This window comes from Typopeltis vanoorti, chromosome 5 (genome assembly GCF_054136105.1).
Source record: "Typopeltis vanoorti isolate ZY-2024b chromosome 5, IOZ_Tvanoo_1.0, whole genome shotgun sequence".
Classification (NCBI taxonomy): Eukaryota; Metazoa; Arthropoda; class Arachnida; order Uropygi; family Thelyphonidae; genus Typopeltis; species Typopeltis vanoorti.
In genome coordinates, this window is record NC_143553.1 from 102,853,044 (window position 1) to 102,879,513 (window position 26,470).

Sequence of the window (26,470 nt, forward strand, 5' to 3'; positions counted from 1 at the left end):
TGAAAAAATTTATATATATGGAATAAGAAACCAATTAGTCAAAATACTAAATTAACTGTATATAACACAGCGTTCAAACCAATTTTAACTTACAGATCATAATGATAGGTCAGAAATAAAACATTTGATCAAAGACTGGAAGGCTACAGATATGAGAGTTCAAGGAAAGAGTAAGAGGGAGAACAGATGGCACCAAATGCAGTATCATATTTAAAATGAGAATATTAAAACCTCAAGTTGTTGGTCACTTGAACAGAATCCATCAATCAGTGGCTTTAACAGACACTTAACCACCCATAGTCTTCCAAGTATCCTGGATTTCCTGACCGTAATAGGAAGATAAGGCGGACCCTATGCCTCCAAGTGTTCTTGTCTGTAAATTGCGTGTGTTCAGGGAGCCTGTTTGCGTGTTCTGGGAGACGAAAAACCCGAGTTTCCGAGTGAAAAAACCCCCAATCTGCGTATGAGACCGGCTAACTCACCTTTCGACGAAAGAGAGCAGATAAAGGTTCCTGACGTCGAGACTTGAACCCAGGTCTTTCCGACCAAAGGGCCTCGTCTATACTAGGTGTCGCAAACTTTTTAGACCACTGACCCCTTTATGGAATCCTTGATCCCTCGTCAACCCCCATCATGTTAAACAAATGAATAAATGTTATCGATAATAAATTTCTCAGTTTAAAAATAATTCCTTCACCCTTTTACTTCATTACTGCTTCTCGATAAGAAATATTTAAAGAAATTTAAATAAAATAATTAAAAAATTTATAAAGAACATTAAAAATTTAAACCCCCTTTTCACCCTAGACATTTATCGACCCCCCCATGGATAGCCACATAGACCCTCCCAGGGATCGATATCGACCACTTTACCGACCTCTGGTCTATACTGACTGAGCTACAGAGGCGCACGTCAACAGAATGGGAGAGTAATGTTAGCAAACAAGTGTTCTTTGCCAGGATTACAGGAAAAAATACCCAGAGATAAATCAAGATGTAGATGGATTGATACAGTAAAAAATGCCTTAGAAGACAGAAATATAAGATCAGCCGTGAAAGATGACAGATTAATTTGAAAGAAAACAGTTAGAAAATGGAGTTAGAAATGGTGTAACTTTTTCATGTAGTGCTATTATATCTTTCTGCATGTATTTTTGATTGTACAATCGATGACGGTATATATCAGGAGTTTAATGATGATGAAAAATAAGGTAAAACCAATTTGAAAAATTAAATTATCGGGTTTATTTTTTATCTTATTTTTCTTCTTCTTTCACTAGAGCAGATTCCAGGGATAGGCTCTTTCTTTTACATTTGACAGAGTGGAGTAAGGTGGTCTAAATAATATCTATACCAATATCCTAAGAACCTTTAATTCATCAAGTTCTGATCTCACATTAGTCCCCGTCATAGCAGTAGCAGTAACCTCACTTGGATGATATATTCTTATAAAGTGGTCACTCACTCAGTAACTCAATTATTTTGTCTGCTTTTGTCACCTCATTACCGTCAGCGCGTGTTAAAATTATCCTTCCATAGTCATTCTTTCTCTTACTTGCCACATAACAAAAAATCTTTGGAATTTCCTTTGACCTACTTGGCTAATTTCTTCTCGTAATCGGATCGCTTTTCTTACCATGCTCAGTGGCGGATTAAGGACAGTTGGGGCCCCACAAAAAAATAATAATAAAAGAATAAAAGTTAGGTGGCAAATAAGTGAAATTTTGTGCTTTTGAATTTTTTGAACTTCTGGATTTTTCTGCCTGTTAAAGGATGATAAATAATAAAACTTTTTATTTATTTATTATTATTATTTTATCAGTTTTTTTACAATTTTACAGTTTCTTTTACTTGCACTACACTCAAATAATGAAAACACGAAAAGTCACACTATAAAGTTATTTTTGAAACAAACACCTCACTCTTACACGATTCAATAACAAATGAGCAACCAGGCGAAACTTCCTATCTCGCAATGCAATCAGTTTTCGTGACCTCGAAGCTGTCAACAGCGCCGTGCGCCGATATTGGTAAGGCGGTTTAATTTAAAGCGTAGATAGCGCACGCTGTTCAAAATACGTATTAAAACGTAATAATTGTTTTGAAAAAATTTTCGCTTCAAATAATCAAGGTTTTTATTATGTTTACTGAAAACATTAATCTATTTTAAAACACTATAGGAAAATGTCTTGGCTTGGGCCCCCCCCCCATAAAAAAAAAAAGCTTGAGGCCCCTAGGCACGTACCTCATTGCCTTAATGGGTAATCTGCCACTGACTATGCTGTTCACCTTTCTCCTTATAGGAGAAAGGTGAACAGCATAGGAGAAAGGTGTTCTTTTTTGGTAGCTGCTGCTTAATGATACCACTCACCCAACTCCTACCTGATTAATCCTCCTGACCTTGTATATGCATAATGATACTGCTTCCGCCAGATAATCCTTGAACTAACGTGCGCTGCTCACATTCTTCCATTGTGGGTTTGATGGAATGGCACAGCTTCCGTCTTCTTCCTAAACTTATATGCTGTACCTTATTGGGAAAGACAGCGAAATCATGACCTTATGATCTGTGGGGTACCCAGAATCTTTGGTACCTGGGGCGACATTTTTTGTCCCCCTCTCCCCCCCCTCCAAAAAAACAACACATCTGTTCTTTCAACACACATTTTATTTTACATTCCGCGGCACTTAACATTTATATAATGTTCAATAACTTTGTCAAAGTTTATCTTGCTGTCATAATTATTTTCTATAGAAAGCATGGATAAATTACTTAGTCTCTCTTCTGTCATATAGGACCTCAGGTAACTTTTTATTAATTTTAATTTAGAAACATTTCTTTCACAAGAAGCCACTGATACACAAATAGTTAAAAAAAAAAATCTTAAACACAGTGAAATATTTGCAAGAGATTCCACAAAATCCCAATCGACGATGAACTGTAATAATTGAAGAGCTATCCATTTTTCGGCTTCTTTTTTTGCTGATATTAACAGCTGTTAGATGTCGCTGAAGTCTTTATTTCAGAAATTATATCTTCATTTTGAAATTCATCATAAACATTTGTCAAATTGCGAATGCAATTTTCGAAATATTTTTCTGTGCCATGTATTAAAATATTGGTTTGTAGAATCCTAAAAATCGTCATTATTTAATCCATTGCTTTGTTATGGCTACATAATTCTAGAGGAAAAAAAAAAACGATCGAGGCACACAAACATTGATCTTCTCACCTCCTCTTAAAGTGTAAGACCAACATCGCCCAACAATTCTCCCAGCATTTTTCTCTTTAGGCTTTTTCTGCCTGTTTTTTCTATAGGAATGTCATTACACCAAGTATTTTGAGCTGATCTACGTGTGTCAATATTTTCTTTTATCAACATAGTGCTTCTAAACTTAAAATTAACTTTTCGATGTTATATCTTGTAGTATGAACTGCTTCATAGCCATCCATCTTGTGTCTGATAATCTTTTTAATGTTAGTCCTACATTTTCCTTCAATACTTCCCAACGGTGAGTTGAACTTGAAAAAAATTAACATAATTTTTCCAAAACTGCAAAAAATGTTACACAAGTAGAAATACTTCCAAAAGCATGAACTCCACAAAGATTAAGTAAGTGATTTGCACATGACATAAATAACGCTTTAGAATTGATACTTTTTATTTTACATTGAACTCCACCATGAATTCCAGACATAGTTGCAGCATTATCATATCCCTGGCTACGGAATAGGTTGATGCCAAGTGTGTTCTCTTCTAGTTTCTTTAGAATGTCAGAAGTAATATTTTGCATTTTTTCCTGAGATAAAAAAAAAACCCTAAGAATGACTCCCTTACTTCAACTTTTCAATTTTAGATGTGCAAGTATCTGATAACATTACACATTTTATCCATGTGAGATACATCAGGAGTACTATCGAAAAGGATCCCGTAATATTTAGCCTTTTTTAAGTCCACCAATATTTTGTCTTTTACATGGTTTCCTAGTAAATTTATGAATTCCTTTTGGATTCTGGGAAATAAGTACGAGCTGTATCTCCTATTCTGCTTTACATAATAATTCAGTTCTTAATAAATGTTCTTTTAGAACAGGGTCATAATGAGATAGAAACTGAATTAACTCCAAAAAATTTCCTTTATTTGTCGATGACGAATCTTCTCTGTGACCTCGAAGAGGAAGATTTTGAAGAGCTAAAAAGAGAATTCCATCCAAAACTCTCTTCAAAACATCCTTCATTCTTATATTTTCCTTAATAATTTGATCTCGAGTAACTTGATCTATAGTCTTATTCAATTTTAACCTTGTTGCTAAAGTTTTCCACATTTCTAAGCAATTAAGATGTTGTTCCAAAGTTTCATGTTGAGAAATCTTTGGATTTAATTTCCACCATTTATTAAAACCATTCACAAAACTCGATACTCTAGTTGTATCGCTGTAGGCAAATAAACGGCAACAAAAACAGTATAATTTTTTTGCTGTCTGAGAATAAACCACTCAACTTCTACGAATATTTTCTCCATTTGGTAGTTCTTTATAAAACCATGATATTGTAAGTTGGCAATGATCTCCTTTAATTCCTATTCCAGATCTGTCTATTGCATCAAAAGTTCCATCTTTATTTTGAAATACTTCACTTCCTTGCTTAATATCAATTTTAATTTCATCTGGTACTGGGATTGACCAAGCAGCAACATCGCAGAATATTTCATTTGTATTTGTCCATTCCATTTCCTTACTATTGACGTTCTTTACTTGTTCTATTGCTTCTGTCGTATTGAGTTCAATATTCTTTTCATCATCAATATTTTTCTTATCCTGCTGGACTATTTGTTCCAGCAGGATAAGCTGGAACAAATTTCTCTAGCTTTGACGTTGCAATAGTACAAAAGTAACTAAACTTAAATCAAAACTAAAATTATTTACGAATATCAGCTAAAAAAAAAAACAAATAAGCTAACGCCTTTATATTTCCGTATATAGGGAGTAGATGAGGCCATTTTAGCCCTATCTAACTTTTGGAGACGGAGTGGGCAGCTCAATCTCCACCGGTACCCAATCAGAGATAGCTTGCCCAAGTCTCTCACTAATTAAGCAGCACACAGTGAAGAGAGACAGACGGCTCAACAAGTGCCGCCATTTACGAATATCAATAATATTAAATAATTTTTAAGAACTGAAAATGATACAAAGATTTTTATACAAATATATGGTGAACAGTAATGATATTCCATGCTCTTGCCCCATTCAGCTTGGTGCATGGGGCGGACCGCCCCCCCCGGGTACTCCACTGCTTATGATAAAGCAAAAATGTTCATTCTCTTTAAACTAAACATATTTGGTCGTTCATAATTAAAATACAAATTTATTTAATGCTGACCATAAAAACTTTTTGACAGAAGAAGTGAAGAGAACACTAAAATCCTCACATCCTATCACTCCAAGACTATATGGGATACCTAAAATACATAAACATGATATACCTTTCCGTCCAATCGTTGATGGAAGATCATCACCAACCTACCTTTTGACAAAGCATCTCGCCAATTTATTAAATAATAAAATAAGATTAACAGAATCCTATATCAAGAAGTCAACATTTTGTAAATAAACTCCAAGCCATTAAGATTGCACCAACAGACATGCTAGACAGTCTAGATGTTGTATCCCTTTTCACCAATGATGTACCAGTAGAAGAAGTAATAAACATCATCCAAGATCTTTTTCCTCCAGACATCACACAGATGTTTAGACACTGCCTTCAATCTAATTTCTTCAAGGTTAACAATACCATATACCAACAACTATCACCATCTTGTGCAACCTTTTCATGGAAAAACTTGAAAAAGAAATTCTCTCCACAATCTCTCCCCCAGACCATCTACATGGTGGAGATATGTTGACGATATCTTCATTATATGGCAAGACAGCTTAGAAAAAAAACAACAGCCAACTGCATTTTTTTAGACATCTTGATAAAGAAACAATCAAACAGTGTCAAATTATCTATTTACAGAAAGCCCACGTATTCTGGAAGATATCTTCATTATACTTCAAACCATCACAAGACACACAAACTGAGCATAATCCACATGTTGAAATATAGGGCCAGAAAGTTTATATCAGAAGAGAATGATACTCAGACTGAACTCTCACTAATAGCCAACACATTATCACAAAATGGATATCCTCAAAACATCATAAAAAAATATCTATACAGTGACAACCCCAGACAAGAAGAATCACACTCCCAGCACATTTCTACTGTAGTGATCCCTTTCATCAAGTCAATTTCTTACCAAATAGCAAGAATACTATGAGCCTATTGCATCAGAGAGGTCTTCAAACCAACTACCAGCATCAGACAAGTTTTAGGATCTCCAAAAGATAAAGTACCTTTCTACAAATATCCAGGAGTATATTACATTCACTGCTCCTGTTGGTCTTGCCTACATAGGACAAACTTCACGGAGTTTAGAAATCAGACAAAAAGAACATGTTGGTGATGTAAACCACAACAGAAGTATCTCTTCTGGCTTAGCACATCATTTCTGTACGTCTAACCACACGATAGTGGCAAAACAGCTCCATGCCATATCTCGATGACGACTACAGACATCGTTTATTCAAGGAAGCCACAATAGTGTCAATAACCGGCGGAAACCTCAACAGAAGGGTGTAATTCTAAACAGTTCGTGGAAAAACCTTATCCTCTCTCTTAATCAAGCTGAACTACAGTTAGCCAGTAATCACATTACACGTTTACAACAAACACGCATGCGTGATAATGAATAAGAACAATAAGTCCTCTGTCACGAGAACGTGTAACCTTAGTTACTAGTTGGTTTACGTTTTTTATGTTCCTTTCAATTTTCATTTACTAGTTTTTATGTCTTTTCATAAACGCCTTGAAAAAGCCAGACAGTCTGCTGGCGAAACTGGTAGGCTATAATATGTTTGTTTTTATGGTCAGCATTAAATAAAATTGTATTTTAAGTTCATTCTCTGTTAGTGGATGCCAAAAACATTGATGACTAGTTTATCCATATCGCAGAGATTATGATTACTAATTCCAGATGACTTACAAAGCCACATTAAGTTTTAAACTATCAAGAGAAGCATTAAAAAACATGTAGGTATGAATTTGATGAAATGCGTAAAATAATGTTAAAAATTTCAGCTACTAATACAGATTCTAAAGAGTTCTTGATATGAAAGATTTCTCCATTTATGAGTGCTAGAGATTTTTTAGCTGTGTAGAGATCATAATTTAAAAGTGACCTACCTGCGTTTAAATAATTCCGATGAGCTTTAAGAGACCTATAACTAGGCTAACCATAAATCCTTGAGACAAAAACGGAACGGTGGTTACGTAATATTCTGTATTCATGAAAGAGTAAGATGATAAAAAAAAGTTTTAGTACATAAACAGTTATTTTTGCCAAGTTTTTGGAACCACCAAAATTGGTGTTCGTGTTATCTGCACACAAAGCAACAATTTTGTTTTGTAAGGCAAATTTGTCACTCAACGTAGCACACGTCGGATGTTTCACCAGGTAAGAAAATAAAGTCTATAATTTTGTCTTGAACACCACAATTTGGCAAAAAAAAAAAAAAAAAAAAGTACCGCACAACGATTGGAAAAAGTTTGATGTCTTTTTTGTTTGATACATCTAAACTGACTGTTCAAATCTTCTATTACTCCTCCCAATATGTGTTGTGATAACACGTTGGTAATTCCTGCTTCTGATTTGGTACGTGCTGAAGAAAATTTTGGTTCATAAATTTTATTTATCAATGTCGAGAAGCAGTCATTTGCGTGAAAATTTTGTCCGTGACGCACAGTATAATAATCAACAAGAGCTTCACTAGCTGCAATTTTATCGCTTTCACTATCACCACGTCATAAACGAGCTGATGTTTTTAATTGAAGCCAAAGTCTTTTCAGCATCCTTATGTTTCTGGCTGAGTAGATGTTGATTGATGTCGCTTCTGCCTCCATGAGCAATGGAAAAATGGACATTACAATGTTGGCATACCACTTTTGTTCCATCACTACACAGCTTGTCCATTTTAATAAATTTGAATTCTTTCTGGAGATCGTCACAGCCCAACCGGCCAGGACGTCTAAATCTGGAAACGATTCTGTAACACCTATTGAATAACATGGATAAGAAGTACAATTTGGCCTCACTATTTCATCCACATCGGCCAGTAGGAAAGTTAAACTGTAGTTCGCCTCTTTGACATTGGAAGGATAGACATAAAGGTTTAAAAAAGACTTAAAACTTTAAAATATTAAAAATAAAAAAAATCAGCTAATGCCTATTTGTTCCCGTATAGGGAGTAGGCGGGGCCGTTTACCCTATCTAACTTTTGGTGACTGAGTGGGCAGTTCAATCTCCACTGGTAGTCAATCAGAGAGATAGCTGGCCCAAGGCTATCACTGATTCATCGGTACGCAGTGAAGAAGGCGGCAAGCTAGTGCCGTCATATCGTAGTCCCTAACACAATATTTTTAATGTCTGAAAATAGTGTGGGTTCGACCGTCGATTTTCTTGAGTTTACTGGACGAAAAATCAGAATTTCCAGGAGAAAAAACCAGCTAGCCAGTGCTAGAGATCAACTAACTCGGGAACCGGTCGAAAGAAGGCTTAGAAAAATTTCCTCTAGTCGGCGACTAGATTTGAACCACCAAATCCTTTCTTCGCACAGTCAAGAAGCCGTAGAGTGCAAACGCCACTTCTACTGAGCTACACAGGCTCTGACTTTATGAAATTTAAACCACGAGCACTGAATAACAAAGTCCCCCGATTAACATACAGGCAGAACAGACGCCGCGTCTGAGACGGGTAAGTGTTGCCAACATGTATTTTTTATTTTCTCTGAATAAATCACTGCAGATATCGATATTTAGTATCGTACAATGCGATTCCATCGTTATACAAATTACTGATATCCATGATATTGATATACGATTATAGGTTATGAATAATAATTTATGATTGACCAATATTAAGGTATATTTATAGTTTTTATTAAAAACGGAATTTAATAAAAAATTTGACATTTTTTATTAAAAACAGGACAAAATTGAAATTTTTATTAAAACGACGGGACGGCCGGGAAATATGAAAAAACAAACAGTACTGTACCGTTAAAACGGAACGTATGGTCAGCCTAAGCAGAGCTAGCTGTTGTTAGAGAAACATTGTCACTTGTTGCTAGAGTTAGAATCTGAATAGTAATTTTTTAGCGATATTATACTTTTTTGGAGGTCTGTGCAGCACTTTGGAAATGATGTCTGAATTCATAGTACAACCCAAAGAAGGATTGTTCTAAGATCAATTCTAGTTGCCGACTAGAACCAGTTCACAAAAAGCTTTCTAAGCTGTTCATGAACTGTTTCCCAAGGTTCGGTTTCATGGACAACAGAATTTTCTTCAGGAAACTTGAATTTTTCATCCTGCAAACTCAAGAAAATCGACCGTATTCAGCGGTGTAGCTAGAACTTTTGCCGCCCCTCTCAATACAAAACAAAAAATACTACAAAAAGTCAAAACGACGTAGAGGAAATAAATTAAAACACTATGTTATTTTTGAAGCAAAACTTTAATTTCAACATTCTAAAATGTTATTTTTCTTGCTTTTCTGTTAGCAAATCGTCGATGATATTGGCGAAGTCTATTTCATAATGTAGGTAATTCTTAATCTATTTTATTTAGAAAAACTCCTCTCACAACTAGCAGCACCTACAGCAATTGTGAGGAAAATTCGCAGTAGTATTATAATAGTTGGAACTGAGTTCTCGAGACTGTATTTTAGAATTAACTGCAAAAGTTCAAAAAGATTCAAAGTGCCGCCCCTCTCTAGCTATGCCTCTGACAGCATAACATACATTATTTCAGACCAAAATTCCACCATCTTGGCAGAATGTTAAGGTCTGAAAGAAAATGTCAGAACTTGTCTATCGCTCTTCACTGGATGTAGTTTATAAATAGTGATAATTTTGGGCCAGCTAGTTCCAATTGGCTTTGGTGGAGATTGAACTTCAACCTGTCTCCAAATGTTAGATAAGGCTTAAACCGGCATTTCTATGGAACCTAACATTTGCGTTATACGAGAGTTACCTGTAATTCATTATTCCAATAATCAGATTTCAATCACACCTCTCACTCCATAAATGATAACCGATTAGTTTATTAACTAATTAATGCATCACCTGATGCATTACTACAAAACAATAGAGTAATTCTGTTGTTGCAAACTTTGAATCCAGGAACTGATCTTTCATTTTTCGAAATATAGGTGTGTTTTGGCATTTTTTCCAATATCACCCGGATTCATCAGCATTATAAATGTTTATAAACTTTGAGAGTTTTTGTGTAATAAGATTTCCATCCAAAGGAATTTTCTTTTGAGTGCATCTTCTTTCCAAATCATTAGAGATTTCTTCATTTTTCTCTTAGAAAATTGCATACACGAGCAACAAGCTTTACATTTACCGTTGACCCAGCAATAAACACTTTCTCGGATTTTATGTTCATTGTGTTTTATTGTTTGAATTGTTGATTCATTTAAATTCAAAGTCATTACAACAACTGGATCCGCGCGGTTAGCCTAGTGGCTATGCGCTTCGCAACCATATGCCTGGGGAAGGAGTATCCTAGGTTCGATTCCCGTCGGTGACTTGAGGAGCTTGAAGGATCAGCCACAGCCAAGTTAGCCAGTCTTGGGTGTGGACAGCAGGGTTTTTCCCCAGTTTATTCTGGGGTTTTTCATCCCGCAAAGCAGGCAAACTGGCCTCGAGAACTCAACACTACAGGCCATAGGATACACAGGGGTATAAGGCTGACCACCTTATCCTGTAAACGGAGTGAGATCCGATGATCAATGAACCCTCGACACCGCAAGGTAAAAGAGGGTATAAGGAAGATGACATGACATTACAACAACTGGTTTTTTTCCATTTTTCAACCGATCCATGATTTTAATTTTTTTTCTTCGAAACGAATTTTCTTTTCAATATTCATTTTTTCCCCTTTCAATGCAATTTCTAGCCATTACTATAAAAATAATTTTTTTATATAAAAAAGCATTACATATTAATTATGTAACTCACCAGAAAATAAAGTGCTCAGCTTGAGATAACACACTTATGATTTTTAATATGCTTTCGCAGAAAACAAAGACAATTTTACAATAAACACTTTATACGGTATACAATTGACGTACATGTATGGTAAAGGGTGTTTTCCCTAATATAAATTCGCTACTTATAACTGTGCGATACGGGCAGACACAAATTTAACGAAGATAAAATTTGATTTTTAAGTCGCGCGGTGAAAAATATATGAAAAGATAAAAGGTTACTACAATTTCTAGACTGTGTTTTCGTCAAAACTGCGTTGTATAAGTACCGTGTTGCAAAAGGGTTACTACAATTTGTATACCGCGTTGTATAAGTACCGCGTTATACGAGAGTTACCTGTACTGACCATTTAAAACTATATATTTAGAAATTTATGTACATTTAATCGTACAAATACAACATTTAATTTACAAATGATATTCTATATTTTTTAATTTAGCTACTTGAATACAAATTCTACCCTACCGTTCTTCTTTATGAACTGGTCAATAACATCGTCATAAAAAGTTCGTTGTAACTTAATTTTCCCAAGCAACATGCACACTTGTAAAGGTTGCTGAAGCTCACTGGCTAGAGCTACGTTGACTGTGTATGGCCTGTGGTTTAAGCAACAGAGTGAGATGACATGAAATGGCTATGCGCATGCATGAAATCACAGTGCTGCTGCGAGGACCTGTAAGCTCCTACAACCGAGCAAGCCAAGGGCAGCTTTGACTAGATGAGCAAGCATCGCCCTTCGATACACAACACAAAGCTCAATTATTGCCGCTCAAGCTTAAGACGTCTTCTGTCTACAAAAATAAAAGCCTAAATGGAATGCTTATAAATGCATGCATTTATTAACAAATAAATAGTACTTCTTTCTCAATTAATGAGCTTGCGCAGCAAGCATGGAGAATTTGCCACTGAACTCTTTGCAATCTTAGCCCTTCTTCCCATTCACTTGTATCATACTACAGAGAGATAAAGACTTCAGAAACTTTTCATATCACCGCTCATTTCATATTTTAAAACCAGACTTCCACATAGTCAAAAGACTCATTACCATAAGTAATGAGTTAAGAGCATGTACTTAACACACACAAACCTCATCGAACTGTGTTCGAAATGCATTCAATGTTGCATTAACTAAATACATTGATCATGTTGCCAGGCAATGCATTCCACTCGCCAACCACTCTCCATTCAAAGAATTTGCTACTTGTTTAGTTCTCCTTATATGGTTTCTAGAGATTGCCTTTGTTCTAACCTCCTCTACCATTCTATGAAAAATTTCTACTACATTAACACAGTAACAATCCTTTACCAGCTTAAACACCTCAATCATATCCCCTCTTCTCTTCCTGTTCATGAGGCTTTACAAACTGCATTTCCTCAGTCTGTTCATTCCCCACATTCTAAAGACCTGTTACCACCTTAGTCAATCTTCCCTTCCTCATCACCATGAAAAATCAGGTAACTAAATCTGTGCCCAATAATCCATGAGGTCCAATTAAGGCCTTACACAATGTCACAATAACGTCTTTATTTCTACGTCTAGGGTCTCTGCATCAGTGCCATACAATGATGTGATGACTTCACAACTTGTCCAATGTGAATCCTGAGCTTCAGGTCCTTGTCTACCACCACTGCCAGATCTCTAATCTCCTCTACCAAATTTAAAATTCACCACAATGTGTGTACTTTGAATTCCATCTTTTTCTACCAAATTTCAGAACTTTACATTTTGCAACACAGAACTGATAGTTCCACTCACTTGCCCACTAATGCAATCTATTCAAGACTTCCTGTAAGGCTACAATATCAGCTTGATTTCTCACTGTTCTCCCAAATTTTGCGTTGTCTGCTAACAGTTGTATATCTCCAGTTAAACCCACCCAATATATCATTAATATACAAGTAACACCACAGTGGTCTCAAAACCCTTGCGACACACCACTATTGATTTTCCTCTTTCAGGATACTACACCTGAACACACAACTTGCTTATACTTATCTGACAGTCAGTCCTACCCAACTCACAAGTCTAGCAGCCAATACTATCTGCTTTAATTTAGTTACCAGTTTGTTATGTGGCAATTTATCAAAAGCCTTTGTAAACTTTAAGTATACCATTATATATGCATTCATCACTTTGTTATGGTACATAAGTAACTTGAACAAACCCATGCTAACAAGAATACTGCTATTAACCTAATTCTGTATCCTAGCTTTTGCCAAACTTTCCAACACCTTAACCAACCATAACTTCAGATATAGAGATTACCCTATCATTTATAGCCTTATTAGCCAGTGAATTAGCTGGTAAATTTTTAACTAGTGTCTCAAAAGTGTGTGTGTGTGTTGTACGTTTCACTGCTTTACGACATTTAGAATACAAAAATTTCAAACCATAATAAAATATTCATTTCTTTATTGTAATTTCCATATTCCATATAGTTAACTGAGCTCTTTTATTTGTAGCCAATTTATGGTTGTGATTCAACTATGATTTAACAAATGGAGTTGCAACCCAATCGTCTAGCTCTTTCCCCAATAAATTTACCATTTAATCCAATATGTGATCTATTGTTAAACTATTTCTCACTCTCCTACAAAGTGTGTTCATTAAACTGAAACCACTATCAGCTTCAGCACTTGAAAGTTTATTTTTCACTTGGTTAGACTATAATAAATTTAGTTTAATCCTTTATCCAAGTGTGAGCAAACAAAGTTTGCGCCTGAAAGTATCTTCAGGACTGGGGTAAGGTGGTACAACACTGGGAAACTCGTTGCAAAGGTGGAGCAAGTAACATCACTCCTATCTCAGTATCTCCCATAATGCAAAACACATCTCCTTGCGGATATGTATAATGTTATTAAGGGAAGGGCCACTACCCAGACTAGTTTCGACCTTTATTGAGGTCTCTTCAGTGGGAGCCAGGCCCAAGTGGAGATACCAGGCAGAAGCATTAGCAAGGTCATCTCTACGTATAGGAGTTGCCAAACGGTGTGCCACCTTTTTATTAAATTACTCTGGATTTAGAGAAAGATGTTGAAAGTTTATTTTTCACTTGGTTTTTCACATCCTTTATCCAAGCACACCGTTTGGCAACTCCTATAGGTAGAGATGACCTTGCTAATGCTTCTGCCTGGTAACTCCACTTGGGCCAGGCTCCCACAGAAGAGACCTCAATAAAGGTCAAAAGTAGTCTGGGTAATGGCCCTCCCCATAATGCATAACATTATACATATCTGCAAGGAGATGTGTTTTGCATTATGGGAGATACTGAGATAGGAGTGATGTTAGCTTGCTCCACCTTTGCAACAAGTTTCCTGGTGTTGTACCACCTTATCCCAATCTTGAAGATACTTTCAGGCGCAAACTTTGTTTGCTCACACTTGGATAAAGGATTAAACTATATTTATTATTTAGCTTCAGCACTATTCATTGCAGTAGTGCTATCTTTTTTTTTTCTCTTTTTGAATACTTGCAGGAATTGAAACATTTTTTGATTCTACATTATTATGACAAAATCCCACATATAACTGAAATCAATTTCATATTTTAAATTTCCCTTAACCACCATACTGGCCTGGACATATACATCCATAATGACATGGATGTGAAGTGTCCACTGAAGTCAATACAGCCTTTGGATATTATAGAAATAATATGGATATGAAGCTATATTTTTGATATATTTTATTCATGTGGCCATTTGGATGGTGAAATGATACAATTTTATTTATTTACCAGCTATCCATGGCAAAGTGGATAGTTCTAAAATGCTTCATCTGATAAAAAATGTAAATTCATATGGTGGATTATATACTTTACTAACATATTCCTATGAAAGCAATGAATTTGCAATTTTTATTAAATGGAATAACTTTAAATCCAATTTAATCAAATCTTCAACTTGAGATTCATGATTTCTAGTACCAGACTTTGAATAATTTTTGCAATTTCTGAATGTCAACTGTTCTTGACTGAAGTGCAGTTGAAAGTATTGAAAATCCTTCAAGAATATCTATCATTAAAGCAGATTCTTCTAAAAAAAAATAAATTTAGCCAACATCTTTACCAGATCAATGACCACTGGTCATTGTGGATTGAGCTGCATACCTATACAGTTTATAGCTATTGTTGGTTTAACAACTGACTCAAACAATTGTTTAAAATTTAACAATCAGCCCATGCATGCTAGTGTAAGCTGGCTCCAGCACACCATTGAATTTTCCTATCATGACTATTGTGAAGTGGAACAATTTTTACCTTCATTTCACTCCTTTTCGACTTGTGCTGTTGCAAGACTCTTGTGAAATAGGTAACCTAAGGCTCATTTTGTAAATGAGCCTTAGGTTACCTATTTCACAGTGTCAATGCAGCCTTGGCACTCATTTACAAAATTAGCATTCACTTCAGCTTTTCATGACTTTGCACTAAGATGAAATAACCTAGTGAATATCCTGATTTTTGTCTTTCAAACCAATTACAAACAATCAACTCTTTTATTTCTGAAACCAGTGTATTGGCTTGATTTTGCTTTGGTACCTAAATGCATCCCATATCTTGATTTTTTGCATACCATTGAACACAGTCCATAAGGACTTTCAAGCGAAGATGCTAATAAACTACACTTTTTTTTATTTGTTAGCAGCAATAGTAAGCTGTATTCCATGAGTGAAGAAGAAGAGAATACAATTTGGTGTAAAGTGGATGACAAACAATATCAAACAGAAACTGCAGGTGAAAAAGAGATTATGGAAGAGACATGAGGGGGTGGAGAGCAGATGCATGAATAATTATAAGGGCCAGGAGAGTGATTAGTATGGTTAGGAAGGCAAACTGGAATACGAGAAGGGATTGGCATTAAGATCCAAAGAAAATTATAGGGAATTTTTTACCTATGTGGCCAGTAGGAGGAAAAATGATTGTGGAAGAATGACATTGTGGGATAAAAATGGGAATAGAGTGAATGATGCAGAGGACATAGCGGAGTTGTTCAATGGACATTTTATTGGAGTATTCATCCTGGAGAAAGAGGTTTTAATACTAGAGGGATAGGGCAGGTTTGAAGTTTAGAGGTGCAAGAGGAGAGTGTTCCAAATACTGATTGCTCCGGATGTCAAAGTTGTGGAACTGGATGGTCTTTCACTACAGGTTTTGATAGAATGTGCTAAAGAACTGACCGCTCTGTTGACATGACTTTTCAATGAAAGTCTGGCTACAGGAAAGGTACCCAGGGAATGGAAGGAAGGTAAGATAGTGCCATTGCATAAGGACAGTAGCAGACTGGAAGTGCCTAATTATAGGCCAGTTTGTGTGTCATCAGTAGTTGTATGTCTTGGAGAAATTAGTGAGGGACCATATACAGCGTTGGGCAGATGAAGGTAATGTTATCTGTGAGAATCAACATGGATTTGTTAAGGGGCGCTCTTGCTTTAGTAATATCATTGCCTTTTATAATAAAGTGACAAGAGCAGTTGATGAGGGAAAGACATATACTGCCACTTTTTTGGATTTTGCAAAGGCATTTGATAGGATACCACATGATAAGCTGATACTTAAGTTGCGGCACATGGGTTTAGATGTCAGGTTAATCAACTGGATTCAGGATTGGCTGTCCGATAGGTATCAGAGAGTTGTGCATGGTTGGGCAATATCAAGGAAGCAAAAGGTTACAAGTGGATGTTCCACAGCACTCAGCACAGGGACCTGTATTGTTTAATCTTTACATCAATGACATTGTCAATGGATTGCAAGGGGATATTCAGTTGTTTGCAGATGATGTGAAGCTGGACAGGGTTATTAGTAATAGTACAGATGTAGCAACCCTACAAGAGGATTTGAATAAACTAGACAGATGGGCAAATGAATGGGGGATATCAGTTTAATGCAGCAAAATGTAAGGTCTTGAGGTTTGGGACGCATCGATGAGAAGCTGCATACTCAATATGAGGAGCTGTACTGGAGAAGTAGGGAGAGACAAGCGTTCTGAGGGGGTGATGACTGATAGAAAACTGAAATTCAAGGAGCATATTGCAAAGGTGGTGAAGGTAACCCAGAGGATTGCTGCAATAGTGAGAAGGATGCTGACCTGCAGAAGATAAAAGAGTTATCATTCTGTTGTATAAGACTCTGATCAGACCACACTTAGACTATTGTTCTCAAATTTGGTCCCCAGGATTTGAAGGGGTTAAATTAACTATGGAAAGGGTACAGAGGTGGATAACAAAAATGGTTTCAGGACTGTACAATGCTAGTTATGAGGATCAGCTGAAGGAATATGGACTGCAGAGTTTGGTAGATATAAAAAGGAGAAGTGATATGATTGAGACTTTAAACTGTTGAGAGGCAGTCACAGGGTTGACACTGGGGAGTTCTTTCACTTGGCGAAACAGCGATGACAAGGGGCCATCCCTTTAAGTTACAAAAGGAAGCTGTGAGCAAGAGGGCGAGGAGTAGTTTCTTGGTGTGGAGGGTGTTTGAACCGTGGAATGCATTGCCTGATAGAGTGGTGAGAGTAAGAACGGTCAATGACTTCAAGGAGTGGTATGATAGACTTTGTGTTTCCTAGGAAGGTCCTCCCACGATGAGTCATTTGACTCCATGGAGGCCTGAATAATAATAATAATATCATTGACGTATGGGGCAATTATTCAAAAAGTTGCTAAATGAAACAAGCAGGGACAGCACAGTGGTAAAAAACACTCAACAAACAGGCAATCAGGAATACATATCCATACTTGAAGTAGAAAAAAAGCCCTCACAAGCCCGAAAAGTGGAAAGGCAGCAGGAGTAGATGATAATATTATTATTATTATTACAGGCAACTCCAGGGAGTCCTTAGACTCATCGAGGGAGGCCCCAAATCATATTCATCACAACTATTCGACATTCATACAGTATCTATCATACCTTGCCTTAAACTCATTCACTGTCACAGCATCCACCACAGACTCTGGCAGCCCATTCCACTTATTCACCACTCTAAAAGTAAAGAACCCAGTTCTAACACCCTTACTAACCACACTTTTGCAGTTTCCATGGATGTCCCCTAGTCCTCCCACAACCAGCCCTGTTCTCAAAAATATCTTCTGAATTAATTTTATAGAAACCCTTCAGTAATTTGAATGTCTCAATCATATCTCCCCTCCTCCGCCTATCAACCAATTTTTGCAACCCACAAATCCTCAACCTGTTCTCATAAAGTTCATTCCACAGACTTGTTATCATCTTGGTCACCCGCCTTTGGATCCTCTCAACCTCCTCCCCATCAAGAAGAAACCTAGGTGACCAAATCTGGGCACAGTAGTCGAGATGGGGTCTTATCAAGGCTCGATACAGAGGAACAATAACCTGCTTGTCAACGTATTCTTCAGCAACCAAGTGATTTGATGAGCTGATTTGACCACTTTTGCAATGTGCACCTAAACTTCAACTCCTTATCCACCAACATACCTAAATCTCGGGCCTCATCAATTTCCTGGAGTAGAGTTCCACCAATGTAGTAAACTGCTGCTAATCTTTTCACCCCAAAATGCATAACCTTACATTTTGCCACATTAAATTGACATCCATTTTCCTTAGCCCAGACCTCCAATCTATTCAAATCATCTTGCAAAATATTAACATCATCTGTATTCAAATGAACTGTTCTTCTCAGATCCTTTCCTATATCATTAATGAACAAATTAAACAGCAGTGGTCCAAGAACAGTTCCTTGTGGCACACCACTAGTCACAGGCTGTCTTGTTGACTCTACTCCTGAATAAACCACTCTCTGATATCTCTCCGTCAACCACCCTCCTATCCATCTCATCAACCCTATATCCATTCCCATATGCTGCAATTTACTGATTAGAATTCCATGTGGTATCCTGTCAAAGGCCTTAGCAAGGTCCAGTAGAATCACTGTAAACCCATTACCCTTATCCAGTTCAGCTGTCACTGTTATAATATGTGAGCAAGTTACTGAGGCATGACCTACCTTTCACAAAATCATGCTGTCCCTGACACAGTATCCCATTTTCATCTATCCAATCTTGTATTTTCCTCTTGACTATTTTCTACAAGACCTTGATAATGATTCCTGTTATGCTGATTGGTCGGTGTAATTTTCAACAGCAGCCTTGGAACCACCTTTATGCAGCGGAACTATTTTCCCCTCTTCCCACCCCTTTGGGACTGACCCAGACGCGAGGCTCAAATTAAACAAAATGGTCAAGGGCACTGACAATTCTTTAGCCGCTCCACATACGACACGAGCTGGTATACCATCCAATCCCACAGATGTATTGACATTGAGGTTCTGTAATAGACTAGTTACCTCTACTTCATTCATCACAATTCCAGTATAAGTTGTTGGTTCTTCCATTCCTGCAATGTCACCACCTGGATGATATACTCTTGCAAAGTGATCGCTCAGTAATTCCACTATATTGACTGATTTGGTTACCTCCCTACCCTCAGCATTTTTTTTAAAAATCATTCTGCCATGAGTATTTTTCCTTTTACTTGCAACATTTTGAAAAAACTGTTTGGGATTCTCCTTAGCCTGCAAGGCCAATTTTCTTTCGTAATCCGCTTTTGCTTTTCTTACCACCCTTGTTACCATCCTGGCCTGAGCTCTATACTGTTCCTGCTCCTGCTGGTCACCTTTCTCCTTATTTTCCTTCCACAATTGTTTCTTTTTTTGCAGCTCAAGCTTAATAGTGTTATTCATCCATTTAACCCCTACTTGATTTATTATTCGGACTCTTGATACATAGTGCCTCCTGCAAACACTTCTTAACCACCTCCCATGCACTATCAACATCCAGCCCTTGCAGTTTTACATGCCATGGCACTGAGCCAAGCACACTCCTAAGCTTGTCATACTTACCAGCCCAGTAATTCCACATGTACCCTGTCTTAATTGTAAATTCCACTCCTTTAGCCACCTCCCAAGTCATGACCTTATGGTCACTCTCACCAATTGGTGGCAACATGGCCATGTTCGTTACAGTCACATTCTCAGTTGCAATTACTAGGTCAAGCACTCTCTGCCCTCCCCGGTATTTTCATACTACATGCTGTTGCAGATAGTTGTCCCTTAATAACCGCATAAAATCCAATTCCTTCCTCCCATGTGCCCTCTCTCCTTTCCAGTCAATGTTACCATAATTGAAATCACCCATAATAATTACCTTCCTTCCACTCATTTCTTCTATTTGCCTATGCATACTATCCCCACCATCTATTCCATCACCTGGTCTATAGCAGCACCCAATTGTATATTTCGTTCTGCTAGATTCTATCTTACACCAAACAGCCTCAAATGTACTCTTTTCTCTATCCTGCAGTTCAACTTCTATACTCCTTGGCTGCAACTCATCAGCTATCATCAATAACACTCCCCCTCCCCTTTTTATTCTCCCTGTCACTCCTGAACATGCTATACCTGTCACATTCAATCCCACTAGCTTTATCATCTTCTGTCAGCCATGTTTCACTAATACCAACAACCTGTGGCCTGGAAGTGCCAACCAAGACCAAAAACTGTTCCTTCTTGTTCCTAATACTCCTGGCATTAGTGTACATGAATTGCAGAAGTCCATTAGTCCCATCCCTATTTTGATGCCTTATACTAACTATCCCATTCTGATTTGTTGTCCTTCGTACTCGCTTGGGCATATTATACTCATTGATACACTCAACTGCTTCCCTAAAGTCTGCATATCAACTCACCCCCCTTTAATAAATCTAGTTTCCCTGAGTCTGTACATCCACTTCCACATCATTCATCAACACTTTTTCAAGCCTCCGTACACCAACTCCATTCAAATGTAACCCATCCATGTTATATAAGTCCTTTCACCCATCGAACTCACTCCACACATCCACAAATTCCACTCTACTCACCATGCATAACCCACGCATAAAGTCATTGGCAATTATGGCTCTCCTTCTAAACACTTCACTGTCATACCGCGGTAAAATACTCACCATCCTAACTCTCTCACTCTTCTCTTTTGCTACCTCAAGTAATTCCCTCACATCCTCTATCATTTCTATTTTGTCTTCTTTCAAATCATTTGTTCCTGCCACAATTATCATCTCTTTCAATCTCTGTTTTTGCACTCGAATAGAATCGCTGACGTCCTTTATGTTCACGCCTGGCTGGTACGATTTCATCAAACTCTCAACGATCACACCTCTTAATAGTGAATCCCCATACAGCACTCGCTCCTTCATTTTATTGACGTTTATGAACATTCTATTATTTTTCGTAATAGACTTTCGTCGTTTATTAGTCGGTACGTTCAGCACACATTTTTCCATACGCTCCAGGTGCCTTTTTGCTCTGTGTATCGCTCCGCTCAAATATTCGACCAGAAATGCTCAAGTATGGAGGTATAAAAGTCTTACAGTGGCTGCACTGCATAGTTCGGAAGGCCTGGACAGAGGGACGAATTCCAGATGATTGGAGTAGAGCTTTCATAGTACCCATATACAAAAAGTAAAATAAAACAGAATGTGAGAAATACATATATTTTTTCCTACTGAGTGTTCCTGGTAAGATTTATGCAAGTATACTTGAGAAACAGTTGAGAAGGATTGTGGAAGAAAAGCTTGGTGAAGGACAAGCTGGATTCAGGCCAAATGGAGGCTGTCAGGATCAGATTTTCACTTTGCAACAAATAGTTGAGAAATCGTAGGAATATAAATATCTGTATTTAAGTTTTGTAGATCTGGAAAAGGCATATGAGAAGGTGCCAAGAGAAAAGCTATTCAAAATGCTACAGTTATATGGCATTCAATGGAGACCATATAACTTTATATCAAGTAATACCTACTCTTTATCTGAGTTTTAAGTCAGCAGTTAGAATTGAAGGAAGTAGAGGAAGACGGTTTTATGTTAAATCTGGTGTCAGACAAGGATGTACATTATCCCCTCTGTTATTTATTATCTATATGGATAATAAATAACACAGGGGATAAGGTACTAATAATACCACTTTCCTTCACATTATGAAGGAAAGTGGTATTAAACCTGATATCAAAACTGGAGATGTTAATCTCAGCTCTTTTCTCTGTGCAGATGATGTTATACTTCTAAATAAATCTGCTACAAGTCTGCAAGATTCCCTGACTAAATTAAATAACTCTTGTAATAGATTTGGTATGAAAAGCAGCAATAAAAAGACAAAGACAAAGACAATGCAAATAGGCAGAAACATTGAAAATATCAACTGCATCGTGAATGGAGCACCTATAGAACAAGTAAAACATTTCAGCTACTTTGGCACAATTTTTTAGTGAAGATTATTATTATTATTATTATTATTACCTGACACCTCCAGGGAGTCCAAAGACTCATCGAGGGAGGGCACCTACTCTACAACTCTCCACCACTCAATCCACCAACAAACTGCAACTATACCATCACCATCTACCGCCCACTACCACCACCACCGCTACTCGTGTTTTCACAGACAATCACAAACATTCATGCCCACAGCCTTTTGCTGGAGAGTGGATATGCTAACCACTCGGCCATCCAGGCCGGCAAGATGGTAAATTAAATATGTAAATAGACAACAGAATCAACAAAGTGGTATAGTAGGAAGTCAACTGAATAAATTTATATGGAATAGGAGAGAAATTAGTCAAAACACTAAATTAGCTGTATACAACACAGTGTTCAAACTAATTTTAACTTATAGATCTGAAAGCTGGGTTTGAAATAAAACACTTGACCAAAGACTAGAGACCACAGAAATGAGAGTCCTGAGAATGATTAGGGGCATGAACAGATGGTATTGATGGCAATATCATATTAAAAATGAGGATATTAGGAAAGAACTTCATATTGTAAGGTTCCAGGAAGTGTTAGCAGAGCTAATCTCAGGTGTTATGGTCACTTAAACAGAATGGACGAGGAAAGATTAGCAAAACAGTATTCTGTGCCAGGTTGGCAGGAAAAAGACCCAGATGAAGACCAAGATATAGGTGGATCGATATGGTAAAAATTGCCCTAGAAGACAGAAATATAAGATCTGACAATATTAGAGTCTTGACAGATAACAGATTAATTTGCAGGAAAATTGTTAATATAAAGTTAGTAATGATATAAGTTCTTCATGTAGTACTATCATGTCGCGGGGAAAATGAGTGCATGTTTGAAAGAGGATGGTGTGAAAGAGAGGCGAAAGAATGTTAAAAAATCAGTACAAAAGAAAATGAGTAATATAAAATCAGTAACAGATGTTAAAAAGGATGTTAAAAATAATATCCTGTATACCACTTGAGGGTACATGTCAGGAATTTGATGGTGATGACATATATATATTGGATATTTATTGGATATATATTGGATATTTGGGTTCGAGGCTATCTGGTAAAATAACGTGCTGTTAGAAAGATTCTGATAGATCTGTGATTTTTGTTGATTGTTTTCTTTGATTTGATGGTGCATTATTGTGTTTTTGGTGTGATTGTTGTACTACAGAGTTTTATAGCATAATTACAGAAATAATTACGAATTAAATACGAATTCGTTATTATTGGACCTTAGAGCAGTACCAGCAGAAAACAGGGTGGTGGCTTTGTCATTCCATGATTTTAATTTAGACTTCAGTCGTTTCGTTAAGTGTGAGGTGTGCTATATGTATTCTTTCGATTACATAAATGATTTGTGGATGTTTAGGACAGATGGAAGGAGGGTGTGTGCGAAGTGCGACCTGAATGAGGAATTGATGAATGCAAATATGAATTTGATGACAGAAAGTGTTAGTAGCGAGAATGTCGCGGGGAAAAAATGAGTGCATCGAAAGAGGATGGTGTGAAAGAGAGGCGAAAGAATGTTAAAAAATCAGTGCAAAAGAAAATGAGTAATATAAAATCAGTAACGGATGTTAAAAAGGATGTTAAAAATGGCGAGAGTGGTGGAAGGAAACGAAATTGATAGAACGAATGAAACTGGAAATGGCGTAATGCAGGAATCGAAAGAGGCGGGAGTGGCGGAAGGAAACAATATTGAGAGAACGAATGAAACTGGAAATGGCAAGATGAAGGAATCGAAAGTGGAAAAAATCAAAAGAATGAATGACAGCAAAAGTTGGACCGAAAGTACGGAATGAATGAGAGTGAAAGTGAGAAGAGGGGATCGAGAGTTAGAAAATTATGAAGACTGAATGATAGAGAGAATGTGACGCAAGATTCGGAAGTTGAATTTGAATGGATGATGAAAGAGATGAAATGGATGCGAAATGAAATTAAGAAAATTCGAGTAAAAAATATTAAAACAAATCATGATGGCACGAAAGAGTTAACGAAAGCGAGTGGCGTTGTATGGCGACTCCATTATTAAAGGTGTGCTGGATGATAAGATGCATAAGGTATGTTTTCCAGGTGGTAAAATGAGTAGAGTGATTGAGGCATTGGATACAAGAAGGGAGCAAGCAAAGGAGTTAATGGTTTTAATCAGTATGAATGATTTGACAGAGGATAAAGAGAGCGTCAGAATGGATATCAGGAGGCTGCTTAGAAGGATAAAAGAGAAGAGTGTGGCAGGAAGGGTGGACAGCGTGTAGCCTAGGTACGACTGTGGTGAGATGAGGCGGAGAGCAAGGATTATGAATGATATGCTGGCTGAAATGTGTGAGGAGACGGGAGTGCAGTTTGTTAATGTGTGGAATGAGTTTGAGGGATGAAGTGAGCTGTATGGGAGCGATGGGCTGCATTTGAGTGGTTATGGTGTGAGTCGCTTGGAGAGACTGCTGCTGGAAGGTAGAAAAGTGAGTAGAGTGATAGAGAATAAATCAGATCCAGTGGGAAGCGATGTGGAAGAGCAGGAGAGTACGATAGGAGAGATTGAAGAGGTGGATATGAATAAGAAAGTGAGTGGTATGAGTATAGAAAATGAGAGAATGGGTGTGGAAGAGGAACAGGAAAACGAGGAGGATCAGGGTGGACAGGGGTACACAGCATGAGAAAAGTGGATGCTCCGAGAGGAGATGAGAGCATGTGTAGAAAGGAATGGGATGACCTGGGATCAAGTGGAAACAGTTGGAATTGAAAAGGGTTTTAAAATGAATAAGCAGAAAGGAAAATGGCCCCAGTCGAGCATCAAGAGATCACATCAAGTGGGTGGTATCAGTGGAACTATCTGTAGATCCAGAAATGAGCTGTTGTGTTTGTATACAGATGCAAGAAGTATAAGAAACAAGGCAGATGAAATGGTTGCATTAATTGCATCTGTTCACCCAAAGATTGTCAGAATAAGTGAGACATGGTTGGAAGAGGACGACATCCTGACAGGAATACAGATGGAAGGGTATGATGTGTTTCGTGAGGATAGAAAGGGTAAAAAGGGAGGGGAGAGTGCTATTCATGATAGAGAAAGAGTTATGTCCATACAAAGTAGAGATGCAAGAGGGAAACAGTGCCAGTGGTTTTTGAGGCAGAATGGTGTGAGAGAGAGGTGAATGGAATCAAATACTTGGTGGGATGTTGTTATAGACAAGGAAATGTGGGTGGTGGTGATAATGAAATGTATAATCAAATTAGCCAAGCAAATAAGAAGAGGGTGATCATTATAGGTGATTTTAATTATGGCAATATAGACTGGAATGATGAGGTAGAAACTGGAAATAAAGAAAATGAGTTTCTTGAGTTTTTGAGGGATAACTACCTCAGACAGTATGTAACAGAGGGCACGTGAGGATTGAGGGTCTTGGATTTGGTCATCTCATCAGAGGATGTAATTATAAATGAGGTGTCAAATCATCCACCAATTGGTGAGAGTGACCATGAGGTGATTACCTGGTGGTTGCCAGCAGTGTGAGGACCTGTGTGAGTAAAGTGTATACGTGGAACTACAAGGGGAGATGGCTTGCAGGTGTAGCATGGAATGAGGAGTTAGCTGGAAAAGAGATCAATGCAGCTTGGGGGATTTTCAAAAACTATCTAGTAGATGCAATGTTTATATATATTCCAAGGGTGAGAAGGTTAAATAAAGTAGGTGTGAGATGGATGAATAAAGAGATTAAGCATGCAATACAGAGAAATAGGGCATTGTAAAGGCAGCATAAGCAAAGTGGAAATAACCAATTCCATGAGGTCTACAAAGACCAGGCAAGGAGGATGACTTGGTGGGTGAGGGTAGCTAAAGAGAGGTATGAACAGCAGTTAACTAATGAAAATGAAAAGAATCCTAAGGAGTTCTTTCGATGTGTAGCCAGCAAAAGAAAGAATGATTATGGAAGGATGACATTGATTGGAGAAAATGGTATAAAGACAGCTGTTATAGAGTGTGTGGTGGAGATACTTAATGAGCAGTTCATACA

The 26,470-nt window shown here is 37.4% G+C and overlaps 1 protein-coding gene across 1 annotated transcript; it reads right to left on the reverse strand.

The window, feature by feature from the left end:
* Window positions 1-4,041: 4,041 nt before the first annotated feature.
* Window positions 4,042-4,731, reverse strand: LOC150106700 (zinc finger MYM-type protein 1-like). The gene is made up of 2 exons (XM_090393456.1): window positions 4,544-4,731; window positions 4,042-4,435 (listed from the first exon to the last, which is right to left on the reverse strand). The coding sequence occupies exons 1-2, from the start codon at window positions 4,729-4,731 to the stop codon at window positions 4,042-4,044; spliced, it is 582 nt and encodes a 193-aa protein (XP_090249582.1).
* Window positions 4,732-26,470: the final 21,739 nt, after the last annotated feature.